Source organism: Cebus imitator, unplaced genomic scaffold, assembly GCF_001604975.1.
Source record: "Cebus imitator isolate Cc_AM_T3 unplaced genomic scaffold, Cebus_imitator-1.0 Scaffold111, whole genome shotgun sequence".
NCBI lineage: Eukaryota > Metazoa > Chordata > Mammalia > Primates > Cebidae > Cebus > Cebus imitator.
The window spans coordinates 3,043,785-3,062,905 of NW_016107426.1; the positions used below are offsets into that span (position 1 = coordinate 3,043,785).

Genomic DNA, 19,121 nt, shown 5'->3' on the forward strand with positions numbered 1-19,121 from the left:
GATATGCGGAAGTCCTCACTCTCTGTACCTGTGAACGTGACCTTATTTGGAAATAAGGTCTTTGCAGATGTAATCAAGTTAAAATGAGGTTATACCGGGTTAGGGTGGGTCCAGTCCAATGACTGATGATGTCCTTAGAAAAGAAGAAGGGAATTTGAACAGAGACACACAGACAGAGGGAGAAAGCCGTGTGATGATGGAGGCAAAGACTGGGGCAATTGACATATCTACAAGCTAAGGTCCCCCCATTGGGTGGGAACCTGGTGGGTACAATGAGTGTACCCCTGGACTCAGAAGGTGCCGTGTTTATCATCTCAGATGAATAGAACTCTGTTTTTGGAGGCCTTTGCAAGAGATTCCAAAACCTCTTAATAACTCATTTCAGTCCTTAACCTGTCTCCAGGCCGGAAGATTCCTGCTCCCATCCAAAAGACAATTCCTCACTTTTAGAGCACATTTTTTCCTCCTCGCATTCTTTCCTGAACTGAGATGAAGAGTAGGAAGGTGTGGTCACTATTTCCTTTCGAGAATCCTTCACACACTTTGAGGCCCATTCCCAGTACATTCTGTTTCCCTCCAGGAAAAATGATTTTGGATGACTTGTGGTTTTTCTCATGGGCCCTTTAGTCATCTCTGTGGCTCTTCTTTCATCTTTTTTGGGTGCATCTTTGGTCATGGGGCACAAAACACATGGAGAGGCAGGGAAGTGTAGCCGGCTAAGAGGAGGTGCGGACTAGACAGGACTAGGTGTGAACGGCAGCTTCTCTAGCAACTAGTGTGGTCTTCAGCAAGTCGCATTATCTCTATGAGCCTCACTTTTCTCATCAGTAAGATGGATCAATAATACTTACACTTGGTAAGTTGCGCCAGTTAAAAGTAATGTACATGAGATTCTTGAAAGGTCTCAAAAAATGATGCCTACTATTGTTGGTATAGGTTGGAGCAGGACTGATTACATTGCTAAACACTTTAATAAACAACCTCATGGTTATTCATGCTTTAAAAACTGTGCTAGCCTGGGCGCAATGGCTCATGCCTGTTATCCCAGCCCTTTGGGAGGCTGAGGCGGGCAGATCAAGAGGTCAAGAGATCAAGACATCCTGGCCAACATGGTGAAACCCCGTCACCACTAAAAATACAAAAAAATTAGCTGGGCATGGTAGCAGGCGCCTGTAATCCTAGCTACTCAGGAGGCTGAGGCAGGAGAATTGCTCGAATTTTTTTTTTACAATGAGCCTGAATGACTTATATAAAGAAAAATTACTTTTAAATGGTATGTATAGCTTTATAAAAACACGTTATCACAAATATTGTAAGGTATTTATATATCAAGTTAACTGCTGTAATGCATCAGAATGGCTATTGTGTTTCTGCAGGATGGGACTATGAGTGACTGATTTCTTTCTTACTTTAACTTTTCTGAACTTTCCAAATTATTTATAATAATATTGCTATGTGCTATATAATAATGCTGTATGATGTATTATTAAATTACATAATGATAAATGTATTGACATTTTATAGAAAAATGGTTAATCAAGATAAATGAAGAGAAAAGTAATTCTATATATTTCTGCATTGATGACTCACACCCTATTTACTATTAAATAGATATGTATCTGCCTATATTAGAGAATCACCAAACTTCAGAGGTTTAAGGGCTTCTGAATCATCTAACATGACTATTATCTGATGTAGTATCTGTCTTTGTAACGAGAATATTAATAACAATATTAATAGCTACCACTGATGTGCTGACTCTGTAATAAACATTCTAAATGCCTTGTTCCACTAGATTCTCGAAATGAGCCTATGAGGTTAGTAGGCAGAATAATGCCCTGAAGATGTCCATGTTCTAATCCCCAGAGCCTGTGAGTGTGTTAGGTTCTGTGACAAAGGGCGCATTAAGGTTGCAGATGGAATTTAAGATGCCAGTCAACTGACCTTGACATGGGGAGAGGATCCTGAATTATCTGGGTGGGTTCTGTGCAATCAGGGTCCTCATAAGTGGAAGAGGGAGGCAGGAGAAAGAATGTCAGAGGGCTGCCGTGTGAGAAGGACTCAACCAGACACTGCTGGCTTCAACAATGGGAGGGGGCCAGGAGCCAAAGCAGGGGGACAGCCTGGAAAAGGCAAGGAAACAGCTTTTTCCCCCAACCCTCCAGAAAGGAATGCAGCCCTGATGGCACTTTGATTTTAGCCTGGTGACACCTGTTTCAGGTTTCTGACCTCCAGAACTGTAATACAGTCATGTCGTTTTAAGCCACTAAGTTTGTGGTACTTTATGACAGCGACAACAGGAAACTCATATAATATTACACCCCAAGTTTACAGGCGAGCAGATTGAGGTTTCGGGGGAGTAACCTGGCCCAGGTCACACACAGTGGTGACATGTGAACTCCAGGATTTGAATCCAGGTTGTCTGATAATACAACCTGTCCTATTGGGCACTTGCCTCCAAAACGATTGCCCGGCATGGACGTGAATGTAAAATATGAAAACTCATCACCTTCTCCAGTGGCTCACTGCACTTGAGGATGGCTCTGACTGTTAGAATTGATGTCCTGTTTGGGGCTTAAACCAGTCTTGCATTCCAGCCACCTTTTCATTGATTTGTTATGCAAAATAACACAATTCCTGCTTTATAAGACAAGCCTTTTACCTATTTGAGGCCAATAATCCCTTCTCTCTAAGGCTTCTCTTCTTTGGGTGGAACAATCCCAGATTCAGCCTTTCGTTAGAAGCCATCTAAAGTTCCAGCACCTTCTTGACCGCTCCGTTCTGGAAAACATCCAGACTGCCAACACTCATGTTAGGATCCAGCCAGTTCCTACTTTACTTTGAATTTGTGTGCTTTGACTTTCTGCCATAATGTTTTCGTGCTAACCTCAGCTCTTGTGAACTGGATTACACTACACCTTGAGCTCTTTGATGGAAATATTTCTAGAAATCAATCAGTCAGTAAATACTGATAACTTTGGGATTATCTGGCCCATAGTCTTGAAAACATAGCGTGCTTTCAAGTTCCTTCTGATACGATCACAAACTGATTCTGCTATTTGTTGACATGAATAAGAACTTTCCTGTTCTAGCCTGGCAAGGGCTGGAAGAAAAAGCCTATTAAGCCACAGTAACAAACGGTTCTGGCCAGTGGGCAACCCTGTAGGGAGGCTTGAGATGCCATCGGCTGCTGCTGTCTAACAGTCTGAGAGGTTGTGCTGTCTGTTTCCATGTGGACTGGGGGCCCGGGAGGAAAATGAAGGAATTGTTAAGAATCAATGTGATCTCATCATATTATTTAAAATATTGTGAATGTTAGGACAGAGAGAATTGCATACAAATATTAATAACAGACTCCCAAAGTCTTTGATCATTCACCACTTCAGATGATCCACGCGGTTGCTCCCTTGTTTCTGCAAATAATCGAGGGCTGACTATAAACAATCCAACAAAAACAAAAACTATCCCTGAACTTCTGCAGTTGTGTAATGGTGAGCATCTGATGAAAAAAAACCATGAATCCATATTTCATTCATTTTACTCTCTGTATCTCTCCTAAAGAGGGATGGGGAGGGTGGGGGACAAAACATTTTTGTGGCTTAGTATTTAAATATTCAAGTAATTAACTCAGTTGCTCTGTCAGAATTGACTTGAAAGTCAAAGGTACTTGGGCATAAAATATAAGGTTTGCATTTCCTTTATAAATACCTACAGGAATAAGAAAAATCACAGAAAATGCCACAATTAATTTCATGTGGGGCTTTTCTGAATCCCAGAGATTTAAGTAAAATAGTTTGCTATATTGAGGGAAGCAGGTGCAGACAGTCTGGACCTCTGGCTACCTGCAGCAGGTCTCTTTTGGGGTGCCAAATATTAGAGGAGGAGAGGCAAAGCCCAATTCAGGGCATAAAATGAAGACTTTAATGGCAAGAATTTTTAACTTCGCTATATTTGCTGCTGTTGAACCTTTATGCCTTGAGAAAGTCAAACATCTGGGTTGTAATAGTGGGCTACCTCACAGGGCGCCAGGAAAAAATAACTTAGAAGCGTTTCATTTTTAGATATAAGAAGAAAATCTTATGTAGATTGTGATATATTTTATGCTTGTGACGGCAGAGCATACTGCAGGTATTCAAGAGAGGAAGCCCTTCCTTTTATTTTCAGAACTGTATGACTTGAGCTTTGTCAGTTTCTATTTTGCTTCCCACAGAACATCCCTGCCTTTATCTGAGGTTAGGGTTGGGGAGAGGTTCACGGTGGGTGAGGGGAAAGTAGTATCCGGGAGGGAAGGATAGTCACATCCCCAGCATCTGACCACAGGGGCCACCTGCCTACCTGCCGTGCAGTCCATGACCCCTGCTAGGAAGCCAGAAACACCCAGGTAGCACATGAAACCTGTCCTGCTACTCTCCTTTACTCACTTCTGTTCCTCCTGATACCATTTCACCTGGGGTCTGTGACTCCTTCCCTTGATCCTGCTAGCTGGGACCTGGCACTGTACTTCAAATCTCTGCGTTTAGATTCCCAACCTCTGCCTCTCGGACGTCCATGGAGCCAGTGAGGAGATTTCCTCTAGAGCTACTGTCCTGTAGAATCCAAACCAAGCAAACTGGTGCCATCTTCCCACCCCTAAAAGAGGAATTTGGGCAGATTCAGTGCATGACTGCTGGGGTCTCCTCCAACTTTTAGTTGTCCTCCAACTTTTCAGGTTAAAGGCCATGCCAATGGAGCATTGATTCTATGATAACTGAATCCCATTTGCCATTCCATTAAAAAAAAAAAAACAAAAAACCTTTGACTGTTAATACTTTATGGTCAATTTAAGGTAATGTTTGTTATCCAATGATATTCAACAACAAATGTTTATCGTTAGCCTACTGTGTGCTATGAACTTACGTATTATGTCACTAAATATACGGCAACCTTGAAAAATTTTCAAAAGAGGCAGCAAAGGGTTAAGAAGATTAACTTGCCCAAAGTCACATAGCTAATAAGTGGCAGAGCCAAGTTTTGATGCCAGTTTACTCTAGACCCAGCTGCCTTCTATAAATAGTAACTAAGTGCTTAGTTATTTACAAGGTATATTTCCAGCCTCTTAAAAACTCAAGCTACATTAGGGCTTCTGGGGAGCCCCTCATCAGTGACTCCACGGGCCCTGTTCCAAGAAAGCTAATATTTCAGAACCTGTTAATTAGTCAAGGGCTTTTGAGAAAGGTGGTCAGATTCTAGCAGGAATGAAGCACCACTTCGGTCCCTTTGAAGGGCCTAACAGGAAATAACTTGCTTCAGCCTCAACTGCTGAGAGACCGTCAAGTGGATGACACTCAGCAGGTTTAGAACAACACGTTCTTCAAGCACTCTGAGTTCTAACCAACAATGAAAACATTCCATGGTTAGACTTCTCTCTCTGGATGCTCACTGACAGTGACATTAGAATTAGGTGGCTTTTATGTATAGGTTCCAGATGCACAACCTTCGTGGAGACTTCATCTGGAAACTTCGTGGTGGGCTGCTTCTTGGCTTCTCCGCTAGTACTGACTGCTATCTGTTTGTGGTACTGACAGTCCCTCTCCTTCTCCCTTAGTTGAAACCCTCTTTCCTCCATTCTTTTGCCTCTATTGCAAATACCCTACTCTGTGACTACTGGCAAATGTGTCTTCTTTTTATTAATTCCTCTCTCCTTGTCAGGGCCAGCTCATAGGCATGAGATCTGGACCCCAGGACCCCGCACTTAGGAGGGCTCAGTGCATAGTTTAACGCTTTGCTGTCACTGCCTTGAAATTCATAATAATTTTTGAATTAAGGGGCCTCACATTTTTAATTTTGCACTGGGCCACACAGATCACATCAGCAGTCCTCCTCCTTGCTGTGGACATGGAAACGGGAGAATACTCTTACCACACAAGGTATGACTGGCTGGTGTACCTGTTCTCCTCGCCTTTGGAACTCGGCAGGCATTTTCCCACAGAGACAATCCATAAAGGTGGATGATGCCAATGACAGCTCCATCCTCCCTAGCCTCAGAGTCTTCATCTCTAAAATGCGGATGGTAGCACTTACTCTTGCATGTCATTGTGAGCAATGAGTGGGATGATGTACACAGTACTTATCAGGGCCAGGCACAGTGGCTCATGCCTGTAATCCCAGCACTTTGGGAGGCTGAGATGGTTGGATCACTTGAGGTCAGGAGTTCGAGACCAGCCTTGCCAACAAGGTGAAACTCTGTCTCTACAAAAATACAAAAATTAGCCGGGCATGATGGTAGGTACCTGTAGTCTCAGCTACTCGGAGGCTAAGGCAGGAGAATTGCTTGAACCTGGGAATACATGACTTTCTTGATTAGTTGACTTGGTTTCTTCTAGCCCCTGTTCCTTTTTCTGTAAATAGGAATGCTAATATTTATCTTGTAAGGTTGTTTTGTGATTTAAATAATTTAAAGTATTTAAAGACCCTAGTTCACCACTTGGCCTCTAAGAGGAGCTCAAAAATTTATAATAGTTCGTGGTCAGGTTTCCCTTTAACACTATTGCTACACTTAAAACAATAAATTTGGCCAGGAGTGGTGGCTCATGCTTGTAATCCCAGCATTTTGGGAGACCAAGGCAGGCAAATCACTTCAGGTCAGGAGTTTGAGACCAGCCTAACATGGTGAAATCCCATCTCTACTGAAAATACAAAAAAAAAATTAGCCAGGCATTTACAATTCAGGCTGTGATTTGAAAAAATAAAAAAAATTAGCCAGGCGTGGTGGTGTGTGCCTGCAATCCCAGCTACATGGGAGGCTGTGGTAGGAAAATCACTTGAACCCGAGAGGCAAAGGTTGCAGTGAGCCGAGATCGCACCACTGGACTCCAGCCTGGGCGACAGAGTGACTCCTTCTAAAAAAAAACACACAACCAAAAAAAACCCCCAGAAAGAAAACAATCCATTTGCAAATGATGTTTGGGATATGACCATTAATAAGTTCTTATATACTATATAACTTCCTGTATACTATATCGCCTGGTGAAATGTAACCACCTTGTATATTAAAATAATTTTGTAAAAAAATATTTGAGCACTAGTTTTCCTTTTTTTTTTTTTTTTAGACTATGAGTTTTTTGAAGGCAGGGGCCATGTCTTATGTACCCTTTATTTCAGATCACTTTCAAACACATTAGAATCTCAGTAGAATCAAATTTCTCTTTTGTACTTTATTCCAACAGTGAAACGATAATCTCCCTAACATTCCTCAATTAGCAATTTATAATTAGCCTATCAATAACTAGGAGGTAGACAGGGCCAAAAATAGCCCCATCTCTGCCTTTAAAGGCCTTTTTCTTTCTTTCTTTCTTTTTTTTTTTGAGACAGAGTCTTGCTCTGTTGCCCAAGCTGGAGTGCAGTGGTGTGATCTCAGCTCACTGTATCCTCCGCCTCTCAGCTTCAAGCAATTCTCCTGCCTCAGCCTCCCCAGTGGCTGGGATTACAGGCATGCATCACCACACCCAGCTAATTTTTGTGTTTTTAGTAGAGACGGGGTTTCACCATGTTGGCCAGGATGGTCTCGATCTCTTGACCTCATGATCCGCCCGCCTCGGCCTCCCAAAGTGCTGGGAATACAGGTGTGAGCCACTGTGCCTGGCAAGGCCTTTTCTTTTTTTGCCCATCACACATGGCTCATATTTCCGCCTCCTTGAGTCTGGTTATTGCTCCATTAACAAAACGATTCCATCAGGGAACATAACTTGGTTTTGTGCATCCAACTATCCTCCCTGGCAACAACCTATATAGAGAGGCCATGGAAGAAGAATTTCCTGGACCCTAGTGGTCGGGTCATAATTTAACGCCTATTAGGATTCAAAGAGGCCTCTGACCTGTGACTTTTAAACACAGGTTCCTTTAATAGTCTTCTGATAGTTACGGACATTTTCTGCAGAAAAATACAAACTATACCTTAGTACAATTTCAAGGTGTTTTCAAAATGCCTGAAGCCCTTGGATTCCAGGTTAAGAATTCTTGTTAGCCCAGAAAAAGGAATCAGCAATGTGAATGATTCCAGTTTCCTGAGAAGTTCTAGCCCTGACTAGTCACTGTCCCTTTCTGAAAACAAAACACAACAGAACAAAACACGGCAATGACAACTCCCAAGATTTAACCTCAAGGTTATCCCTGAGAGTCCAAACCTGGGTAGTAATGGTAAAGGCTTCCAGCCAAGCAGTAACTACTCTTTGGAGAACCCAGGTTCAGCCGGCGTAAAATAAGCCTTGTTTGATAACACCGTTTACATTTCCAAATCCTGGGTATCAGGCTTTCTTCCTATCCCTTGCGGCCCTTCCTAAGTTTAGCCGCTGGTGTAATGGGGTAACCATGGCAACAACCACCTGCCTATTTAAAACCATCTCCAATGCTAAATGAGGAAGCCTGGAGAAAATGGCTGCTTGCCTGCCTCTCCGTGGACAAATTGGGCACTCCTGGGTATTTTAGACATGGGCGAATAGGCAGGGTAGAAGCAGTAAGTATGCAAAGTTCTCAACAGGAAGCGTTTGGTGACCTTGTGAAATAGGTGCTACCTCAGTCCTTCCTTCGCTCATTAGGCAGGCATGCATGTTTACATGCAAATCCCTGTGCCTGTCACCCAGGCGACCATGCTACCTTGACCTCCTCAATCAGGTGAAGAGCGAAGTGAGAACCGAACCTCAAAGAGTAGTCTTGTTTATGGGATGTTGGAAGTGAGAAGCGAAAACAGTTCTACAGATCACAGTGAATTTGTTCATACTTGGCATTAAAATGCACACTACAATATTTTTTTTCTGATGGTTGTGTCTTTCTAATTGTACTTAATCGTGTGGGTGATTGATGATTGCTCTATTTATGTCATATGTTGGCCTGCCTATTGATTTTTGGCATGCGGAGAAATTTCCCCCTCCCTCTGCTTCCTTGCTTTCTACGAACTACAGAGGTTTGGTTTCTTTCCCCTGTCGAGACCATACAACCGATCACACCGAACGTCTTGCCCTTCCACAAGTAACCCGCCACGCCACATTCCATGTCCTTGGTTTGTGCTCCCATAGGTCACCTCCAGTCACATCACTTAACACAAACCATTGTGTACATTTGCTTTCCAGCCCGTTTCCAGCACCGGGCTGTGAGTCCCCTACACGGGTCTGTCCCAAACGCCTGTAGAACAGTGTCTGGTGTGCAGTATGTTTTCAAAAGCTCTGTTGAATGAATGGATGAATGAATGAACAGAACCCCATGGCTTTCATAAGTACACGAATACATATAGAGATACTCGTGTGACGCCGGGTGCGATGGCTCACACCTGTAATCCCAACACTTTGGGAGGCTGAGATGGCAGACCACTTGAGGTCAGGAGTTCAAGACCAGCCTGGCCAATATGGTAAAATCCTATCTCTACTAAAAATACAAAAATCAGCTAGGTGTGGTGGTGGGCACCTATAATCCCAGCTACTTGTGAGGCTGGGGCAGAAGAATCACTTGAACTCAGGAGGCGGAGGTTGCAATAAGCTGAGATCGTCCCACTGCACTCCAGCTTAAGCAACAGAGCAAGACTTCATATCAAAAAAAAAAACAAAAAACAAAAAACAAAAAACAAAAAACAAAACTTGTCTGAACAGAGGACCGTGAAAGTCTGAGGAATGGGTTGAAGAGGAGTACTTAAAAAAAAAAAAGTGATTTGTGTGTATCTGGGAGTGCAAAAGACTGTTAGAGGAGGCATCTGAACTGTAAGTTTGTGGCTCCAGTAGCAGGGTCTGGAAGTACTCATGTTTCTAGTGTACCGTGAGTGTGTATAGTGTGTGTGTGACAGCAAGAAGATTCTATGACAGTATGTACTTCCTAAAAGGTTCGTTCAGCTGCTACCAGATCCCACAGGTCACTCTTCTGAAGCTGCAGTTTTCAGTTTCTGACCTCTAGAAAGACCCCCTTCTTCTTGGTTAACCTCTCAGGCTGTGGGGTCAGGACAAAGAGCAGGAATGAAAATGGCAAGTTCTGTAAATGATGGGGTACTGGGCTTTAAATGAATGTCTTCAGCAAATGCTCTAACCTCTTTTTTAAAGATAATTCTTGCTTGTAATCCCAGCACTTTGGGAGGCCAAGGCGGGTGGGTCACTTGAGGTCAGGTGTTCGAGACCATCCTGGCTAACGTGGTGAAACCCCATCTCTACTAAAAATATAAAAATGAGCCCGGCGTGATGGTGCATGCCTGCCTGCAATCTCAGCTACTCAGGATGCTGAGGCAGGACAATTGCTTGAACTCGGGAGGAGGAGGTGGAGTGAGACGAGATGGTGCCACTTACTCCAGCTTGGGTGACAGCAAGACTCTCTCGCAATAAATAAATAAATAAAGACAAATCAGTGGGCTAAATAAAAGCCAACACCTTCAGGTTCAAAGACAAAGTCCAAATCATTATCCATCCTCCTCCCCACATACCTAGAGTTGGGGTGGGAACAGTGTCCGAAATAGTGGTCATCTCAAAATACGGGGTACAACAAAGAAAAAGAAAGAATGAAAATTAACCAATGAGAAGAAAGAGAGAAAGAAGGAAGGAGGGAGAAGTGGGTAGCTATATGTCAGACACAGCTCAGTTCTGGCAAATTTCCTCCTACAAGGGAGAACTGTTTGCTTTCATTTGCAAATGACCTAGTTTTCTCTTTCCTTTCATGTTTGAACCTAACTTGGAGACTTCGCAGAGTGCCCAGGCTGAGGCTGGTACCTTTGCAGGTACCTCTCTGCTGCTGCCCTCTGCTGTCAGGGGAGGCAAAGAAGACGCCGTCCTGGTCCTCCTGGTCCAAGCCCCGGAGCTGCCATCTTCTCCCATTTGAGACTGACAGAAGCTAGGGTCCTCTCCAGCCTCCCCACCCTTCCCCAAAAGAATCATGAGGGGCTGGGGTTGGAGGCACTGTACTAGAAAGCAGCAGAGACTCAGGAGTTGGGGCTCCAGTTAGCCAAGAGCAGACGCCCTCCCACCTCCTCCCCTGCAAAAGCAGGCCCTTCATACCCACCTCCTGTTTCCCAGCCCCTCCCTCAGCTCAGAGCCTTTGGGAGAGGACAGGCAGTTAGCCTGAGCCAAATTTCTGACACTTTTTTTTTCTTGGAAACCCTCCTTCCGGCGACATGGCAGGAAGGCCAGGTCCCTGGCGGCCCTGGCTAGGAACATTTCCGGAGAGCAGGTGAAAGGCTTCTGTTCTGCCAGGGCCACACTGGGTGGACGGCAGTGAGGCCGGGCCTGCAGCTTACCTGCTGTTGAATTTTTCAGGGTGTTTCTCTCTCATCACATGGAATCTGTGTGCAATGGAAGCATCCTGAAAGTGAAACAGACAAAGCAGATCCTTGGTGAGTGGTCATGACAGTGCAGTGTGGAATGAAGGGACCCACACATGCCCTCGCTGAGTCATGCCAACCCTGGGACTCTATTGCACACGGTGGGGCTCCAGGTCACATCTGCGGCGCCAACAGAGGCTCAACACCACCTCCAAGGGGATGAGCTAGCACCAAGACTCTCACAGCCTATGCCAGTTGACCCAAGCCCTTGCGATTTCACTCTGTCCCAGGAGCTGACAACAGATAGTTCAGGGGTGAGTGAAGGGGAAAGCCGCTGCCCTTTGGGGAGAATGTGAGTCTGTGAGCTGTTAGAGAGCAGGAGCCTGTGTCGGGGGCTGAGCGCGAGTCTCTGGAAATGACTTTCCATATTAATTCTTTTTAAAATAGTTTTTATTTTGGAATATTTTGACTTACGAGAAGTTGCAAAAAATAGTATAGGGTTCCCATGTCCCTTTCACTCAGCTTCCCCGGACGATAACATTCACTTACATAACGATAGAACACTGTCAAAACCAGAAACCTGACGTTGGTAGATGCTGTTATATACTAAGTCTTAACCATCCACACCAGTAGGAATAATTAATGCCATTGGATCACATACTCAGGAGATAATAAAAGAAAATTAAACTCTGGCTTCTGCTTCTTTTCTTTTTTTCTTGAGGCAGAGTCTCACTCTGTTGCCAGGCTGGAGTGCAGTGGCACAATCTCGGCTCACCGCAACCTCTGCCTCCCAGGTTTAAGCGATTCTCCTGCCTCAGCCTCCTGAGTAGCTAAGATGACAGGCACACACCACCACACCCAGCTGATTTTTGTATTTTTAGTAGAGATGAGGTTTCGTCATGTTGGCCAGGCTGGTCTCGATCTCTTGACCTTGTGATCCGCCCACCTTGGCCTCCCAAAGTGCTGGGATTACAATTGTGAGCTGCCGCGCCCGGTCTGGCTTCTGCTTCTTGATCGCTTCACTGGAAGGACTCTCTAAGGCCAATAAAAATCATTACTACATCCTGTGGACACTGCCCTCCTATCAGCACTGCCCTCCTTGGCCACACTAGTGGCCCCTGCACTCCAGCGCTCACAGTTAGGATGGTAGTCATGACACTGTGCTTCTGGGCTCTCCATCCTCTGACCACAGCTTCCTAACACTGGGCTCTACCTGCGGCCCCCATTCCACATTGTGGCCATCTCATGAATTCTCGTGGCTGTTACCAGCATCTGGATGATGATGCCACTCTCTAGAGCCAACCCTAAGCTTCCAACCCGAAACGGAACTTGTCTTTTCTCCTCAAACTCCGTCTTCTCATTTTCCAGTAGAAGAATGTGTAATGCCCCTTTACCGCTCAGGCCCCGTGCCAGCACTTTGGGTGCCAGTGTGGGGCTTCAGAAATAAATAGGCTAATTGGGCTGGAGATGGGGGGGTGACACAGAAACCAGGCAGCTGACTAGATTTGTTTTGCAACAAAAAATATAGAAATCTATTTACTGGAATACATGGCTACAAGACACCTGAAATTCCACACAGTGAATTTTCATCAAATGCATATTAATTTCATTTCTTATATGAAAATTTCTGCGCATGTGTTTTTTTTTATTTTTTGAGATGGAGTTTTGCTCTTGTCACGTAGGCTGGTGCAGTGGCATGATCTCGGCTCACTGCAACCTCTACCTCCCAGGTTCAAGCGATTCTCCAGGCTGAGCCTTCCAAGTAGCTGGGATTACAGGCATGTGCCACCACACCCGGCTAATTTTTGTATTTTTAGTAGAGATGGGGTTTTCGCCATGTTGCCAGGCTGGTCTTGAACCTCAGGTGATCTGCCTGCCTTGGCCTCCCAAAGTACTGGGACTACAGATGTGAGCCACTGCACCCGGTCTCTCTGTGTGTTTTTAAACTTCAGGAGGGATAGTTCCATGAAGCACCTTTTTAAGCATGAACTGTGTGTGGCACAGGAGGCCAGCAGCCCACATTTGAAAGGTGGCAGGGCAGGAGGGGAAGATGGGCTTCTTTTGTGATTGGCAAACATTCCTTGCTAAAATGATGTTTTGAGAGTTTAAAAATTAAGCTTTAGCTATTAATGTTTTTTTTTTTTTTTGAGATAGAATCTTGCTCTGTTGCCCAAGCTGGAGTATAGTGGTGCGATCTCAGCTCACTGCAACCTCCGCCTGCTGAGTTCAATCGATTCTTCTCCCTCAGCCTCCTGAGTAGCTAGGATTACAGGTGTGTGCCACCATGTCTGGCTAATTTTTTGTATTTTTAGTAGAGACAGGGTTTCACTATGTTGGCCAGGCTGGTCTCAAACTCCTGGCCTCAGGTGATCTACCCCCCTAAGCCTCCCAAAGTGTTGTGGTTACTGGCATGAGCCACCATGCCTGGCCGATTTATTTTTTCATTTACGATATACTAAGAGTTTAACGTCTTGGAGAGGCACCCCCATGGGTGCTGGGGTGAGATGTGCGGACCCCAGGTAGGCCTCTGTCCCCGAGGCCTATGTAGCCTGCACCATTTCCCCTTGGCAGCAGCACTTCCTGCTCCCAGACTGTGCCCACCTCTCACTCTCTGAGAAAATTTCAGTGAACACCCTCAATAAGAATCATATGACATTCGTCAAATGCTTCTCTAAAATTCAAGAAAACATTCCGTCTAATTCTATTCCTTTGAAGCACTAATTTTCTTCTGTCAGGAAAAAAAAGGGGGAAAGAAAAACGCAATCACATGTTGCCTGGTACAATTTGTACTTCACTCTCTCCTACCCCTGTACTGCTGACTGGCTCTCGGCTTTTTGATTCTCTGGGATACGTGCACAGGCCCCCTCCTTCCATACAGTTCTGGTTGTCCTTGGTTTTTCCATAACTAGGTTTTGCAAAGCTGCTTTTCACAAAGACCAGCCTTTAAAACATTATGAGTTAAGCACGTGGTCCCTAATTTGACAATGTAATCCCTTGGCAAATACACAAAGTAGCAAGGAGAGCTGAGCAGCTCCTTTTCTAAGTCTTAAAAAGGCAATGAGGGTAAAGACTCTGACGATGTTTCTCTACCTGGGGATTCGAAACAGAGTCGAGATTCACTTTCACTCCCTGGAGCTTCTAGGTCAGGCAATGAATGCCCTGAGGCATATTTACAATCGGCTGCGATGGTTCAGACCCTTTCTTGGTTATTAAGGCATAAACCCTTTCTTGATGATAATTAAGGCAAAGCAAGACTCTGTTGTGAAGGGAGACGAGAATTACAAATCCATGGAAGTGATAATGGCATTTTTGATGGGCTTATTGACATCTTTTCTTTCGGGTGTGGGGTGACGAGGAGACAGTGGAAGGTATGGCCATAGGGCCTCTTTCCTGAACTACAACTCAAGGCACATGGTTGGACAAAGAAATTTGAGCCCCTTCCAAGTACAGGAAGCAGTCATTTGGACTCTTAAGATACTGGGATGTCTAGGCCATTACTATCCAATAGAAAAATAGAGAAAGTTACATACTTAATATTTTCTAGTAGCCACATAAGTTAAAAAAAAAACAGATGAAATTAATTTTTAAAAAATTAAAAAAATTTTTTTGAGACGGAGTCTTACTCCATTGCACAGGCTAGAATGCAATGATGTGATCTCAGTTCACTTCAAGCCCCGCCTCCCGGGTTCAAACAATTCTGCCTCAGCCTCCTGAGTAGCTGGGATTACAGGCGTGCACTACCACGCCCGGCTAATTTTTGTATTTTTAGTAGAGACAGGGTTTCACCTCATTGGTTAGGCTGGTCTCAAACTCCTGACCTCAGGTGAACCACCTGCCTCAGCCTCCCAAAGTGCTGAGATTACAGGTATGAGCCACCATGCCCAGTCTGAAATTAATTTTAATATTTCATTAACCCAATAAGCCCTGGATATTATCACATGGAATTAACATAAAAATTACTGAGACCTTAAGAAAAATTTTTATATCACATTTTTGAAATGTATTGTGTATTTTATACAGCTCACCTGACATCTCAATTAAGACAGGCCCCATTTCAAGCACGTAATACCACGTGTGGCTGATAGCTGTTTTGTGGGGTAATGCAGGTCTAAGTCACTTTGGCAGTTTATGGAGATAAAAAGATGGAAAGGAGACCATAAGACAGATTATTTGAAATCTGGGTTGTTCTGGAAATCACGGCAAATTGGGAATGGAAAAGGGTATAGACCCTTGCCCACTCTGGGGAGTCCCACTGTCTTAGTATCTTCACGGCTTTCACAGCTGACAAATAAGAACCTGATGCCGGCAGGGTCCAAAAATCTGCAGGAAAAATTATATCTTATGGAGAAATTCCCTAGGGGGTAGGACGCTTATTATCATGGTGGGAGGCTTGCCTGGCGATAGCTAGGAACAAGCTGTAAGGTGAGAACTGTGCATGGGTCGGTGCGACCTCCGTGGCCTCTCCTTGGCCCCTGGGCTCCCTAGTATCAGAAATAGATTTCATTGAATCAAGGGATTAGCTGTTCACCTGTCCTGTTAAGGCTCATGAAAGCAGAGCTTGTGAGAAGCTGAGAGTTACACATGCCTTGGGAATTATTTGGTAGTTCCAAACTTCCTGTCACTGACACCTGGCCATCCTGACATTTTCTGCTGATCCAAAAATAAAGAACAGGGAGGAGCAGGCCAGAGAAGTCAGAGGAAGTGGCATCCTGAATGGCTGCGTTTAAAATCTCCTGCCAGTAGATATTAACAGTTCGAAGGACTCATAAGGCCAACTATCTTAGCTTCTCAATGGTGAGAATCTGATGTGTGGGTGGGGCTGTTGTAGCAGAGAGGGCACAGTCATTCCTTGCAGAAGCCAGGAGACCCTGCCTTATGTATTCTCTCATCTATTAAATGGGTTCTGTTGGTACCAAGGGGTCCTGGTAAACTCATCAGAGAAAATTCTATCCATAGCACCCAGGGGCACTGTGTCAGGGGTCATTGTCATCATCTTTATAAATACAAAGCAGCAGACATTTGATACCAATAAGACATTCTAGGTCCTTCAAAAGATGCAAAGACCTCACAGGGCTCTCTTTGCCAACGGAGTTTGCCTCTATTTGATCATCATAAGGAAGTAAAACTTCCTTGGTTTACATACCTACTTCTCTTAAAAAGTTTGGGAAGTCAAATAGGGAGCAAGACCTTCTGCAAATGTCAGCCCCAGACTCTGTGAGGGTTGCGTGCTGGTTACTTGTTTTCTCAAGAATTTCTCTTTTCAACTTTGAAAGAGCGAGCATACAAACCCTGCAAACATTTTATTGAGAGAAAGCCAAAGGCACACCAATGAGATGAGAACAGCTCTGGCTTCTCATTCTTCTGCAATATATATTAAATATGGATAAATGAAAGTATGAAAAAAATCATGAGGAAGATATTGTGAAGTTGTTCATAGTTGGAAAGATGAATAGATTGGATTATTATAAGTCAGCCCAGGGTAGGTAAATTATCTTGACCACTGAGAGTGATGGAGAATCTGTTTATATGCATTTCCATGGGGACAATTAATTAGCCAGCCAGCCCGTTTTCCTTCCTTCTTACCTCCTTTCTTTCCTTTTTCCTTCCTCCCTCCCTCCCTTCCTTTTTTCCTACTTTTATGCTAGAATAAATTAGAACTTTGATTACTGGTTAGTCTTGTCTCTTGCGTTTAGAGCTTGCCCATTTAGTTGAGGGAAGGCTGTCCATTTCCTTTTGGTGTGTTCATCCATTTGGTCAGCAGATACTAAGGAGGGCCGTCTTCTACAGGGCGCTGTGTCAGGACAGGGAGGTGTCAGGAACCATGTTTCTGTCAGCCGGAGCTGGGTGTGTTGGAAAGGAAAGAACTGGGGCGGAAGCTTCCGCAGGCATCTGTGCCGTACCCTGCTGTCTAGAAGTTCCCAGGCAGCTCTGCCCGTCTTGCTCCTCAGCTCTGGCTTCCAGCCCGTTGCTGAGAGGGGCTAGTTCTCCCCTCCTTCCTTGCTTCCCTCTCCGTTTATTTCAGTTTTGGCTTCTGGGCCAGTGAAGAGCCACTTCCTTTGACCATTCTTCTCTGCTGTAGTAGGTTGCCTTCGTTCCCTGAGAACTTGGTCAAGACCATCTGCATCAGAATGATCTCAGGGGCTTGTTAAAAATGCCGGTTCCCAGACCTCGCCCAGCCCTACTGAGTTGGAATATGAATCAGCATCTGTTGTTGGGGTGAAATTTACATTTCTAACAAGGGGTGCAGGTGAGCCACCACAGCTAAATTTTGAGATGCCCCTCCTATCAAACCATGTTACATTTGGCAACATGAAAACAGTGGGGGCTTCCGAGAGGCACAGCGCTCAGGTCCGCAGCTCAGCTGGCTCTAGAGCTCGACTCAGGATTCCAAGCTCTGCCGCTCACCAGCCTGCACTTGCTTCTGTACCTCTCTAAGCTACGATTCCTTCTTACAAAATGCAAAGGGATAATGCTTGCATCTCCCGGCAGGGAAACTATGTCTGGTATGCAGTAGGTACTCAATAAATGTTAGCAAGTTATGTTCTGGTTACTATAGGAAAAAGATATGATTTTTTTTTAAACTGTCATGATGGGAAGCCCACGCTCCAGAACCCCAGACCTGTCAGTCACGTCTGATTTGCAGGAGCTGAAGGCTGCACATGTTCCTGCTGGGGGAAGTGGAGCCTGAGCAGCCGGTCCAAAAAGGAAAGGGGCCTTTGCACAGTAAGAGGAGGGAGGGCATCTGCATGGTCACTGGAGGGGACGCCTGGAAGAGGTCTAGGGAAAGACAGCCCTCAGCTGAGGCAGAGGATCCAGTGGGATAAATCGGACTGGGGCAGAGGAACCCCTAAACTTGCTCCCAGTCCACCACCTCCATCTCTCGGAACCTGATCATGGGCCTAGCAATGCTTCCCTCTTCTGCTTTAGTAATAGAAAAAGAGCACTGGATTAGGAGACAGAAAATGAAGGCAAATCCCTTAATCTGAGTCTCTGTTTCCTTACTCATAAAATAGAGATAATAGTGCCCTTCAGAATATATCTGTGAATCCGGTAAATTTTAAATCCTTCTGTAAATATATTATTATTTTTAATCCTTTCTCCTCACATGGTATTCTATATAGGCTTCTTATTAAAAAAAGTAAAGCCTAGGCCAAGCATGGTGGCTCACACCCATAATCCCAGCACTTTGGGAGGCCAAGGTGGGCGGATTGCTTGAGGTTGGGAGTTCGAGACCGGCCTGGCCAATATGGTGAAACCCCATCTCTTCTAAAAATACAAAAATTAGCTGGGAGTGCTGGTGCATGCTTGTAATCCCAACTCCTGAGGCAGGAGGATTACTTGAACCTGGGAGGCGGAGGTTGCAGTGAGCTGAGATCGTGTCATTGCACTCCAGCCTGAGCGACAGAGTGAGACTCTTGTCTCAAAGACAAAACAAAACAAAAAAAACCCTTTATTTACACCTGTTATTCCCTCAAGCTATCTATCATTTCTCCTTCTCTTTCCTTAAAAAAAAATTAAAATACCAAAATTTCAGAAAAACGCAGCTGAGGATGGTTGAGGAGGGCAGGTAGCAGAGTCTGGGGCAGAGGATTGGTCTGGAGGGTTTTGTATGCATGTGAAATGGGCAGCGCAACTCCAAAGACAGGGGAACAGAGAGGAGAGAAGCTGGCTCCAGAACAAGCTGCCACCAAGCAGGTCAAGCGTCCTGAAGCCTCGTCTGTAGAGTGGGATGAGGGGGATAATGGTACCTGCAGGGCTGCTGCGAGGATTGGACTATGTACAGCTTCGCACTGTAGAGAGCACACAGGTGCTCAATAAATGCTAGTGTCTGTTCTCAATGTGGGAGCTGATCGATGAG

At 44.8% G+C, this 19,121-nt stretch overlaps 1 protein-coding gene across 5 annotated transcripts in view; it reads right to left on the reverse strand.

Moving 5' to 3' along the window:
* Nucleotides 1–19,121, reverse strand: part of DGKG (diacylglycerol kinase gamma) — a 209,497-nt gene that overhangs the window by 78,729 nt on the left and 111,647 nt on the right. For all 5 annotated transcript variants that reach the window (XM_037741965.1, XM_017538415.2, XM_017538417.2 and 2 more), the window contains one exon: nt 11,240–11,304. In XM_037741965.1, coding sequence (XP_037597893.1) covers nt 11,240–11,304 — 65 coding nt within the window. The remainder of the gene's footprint in view (nt 1–11,239; nt 11,305–19,121) is intronic.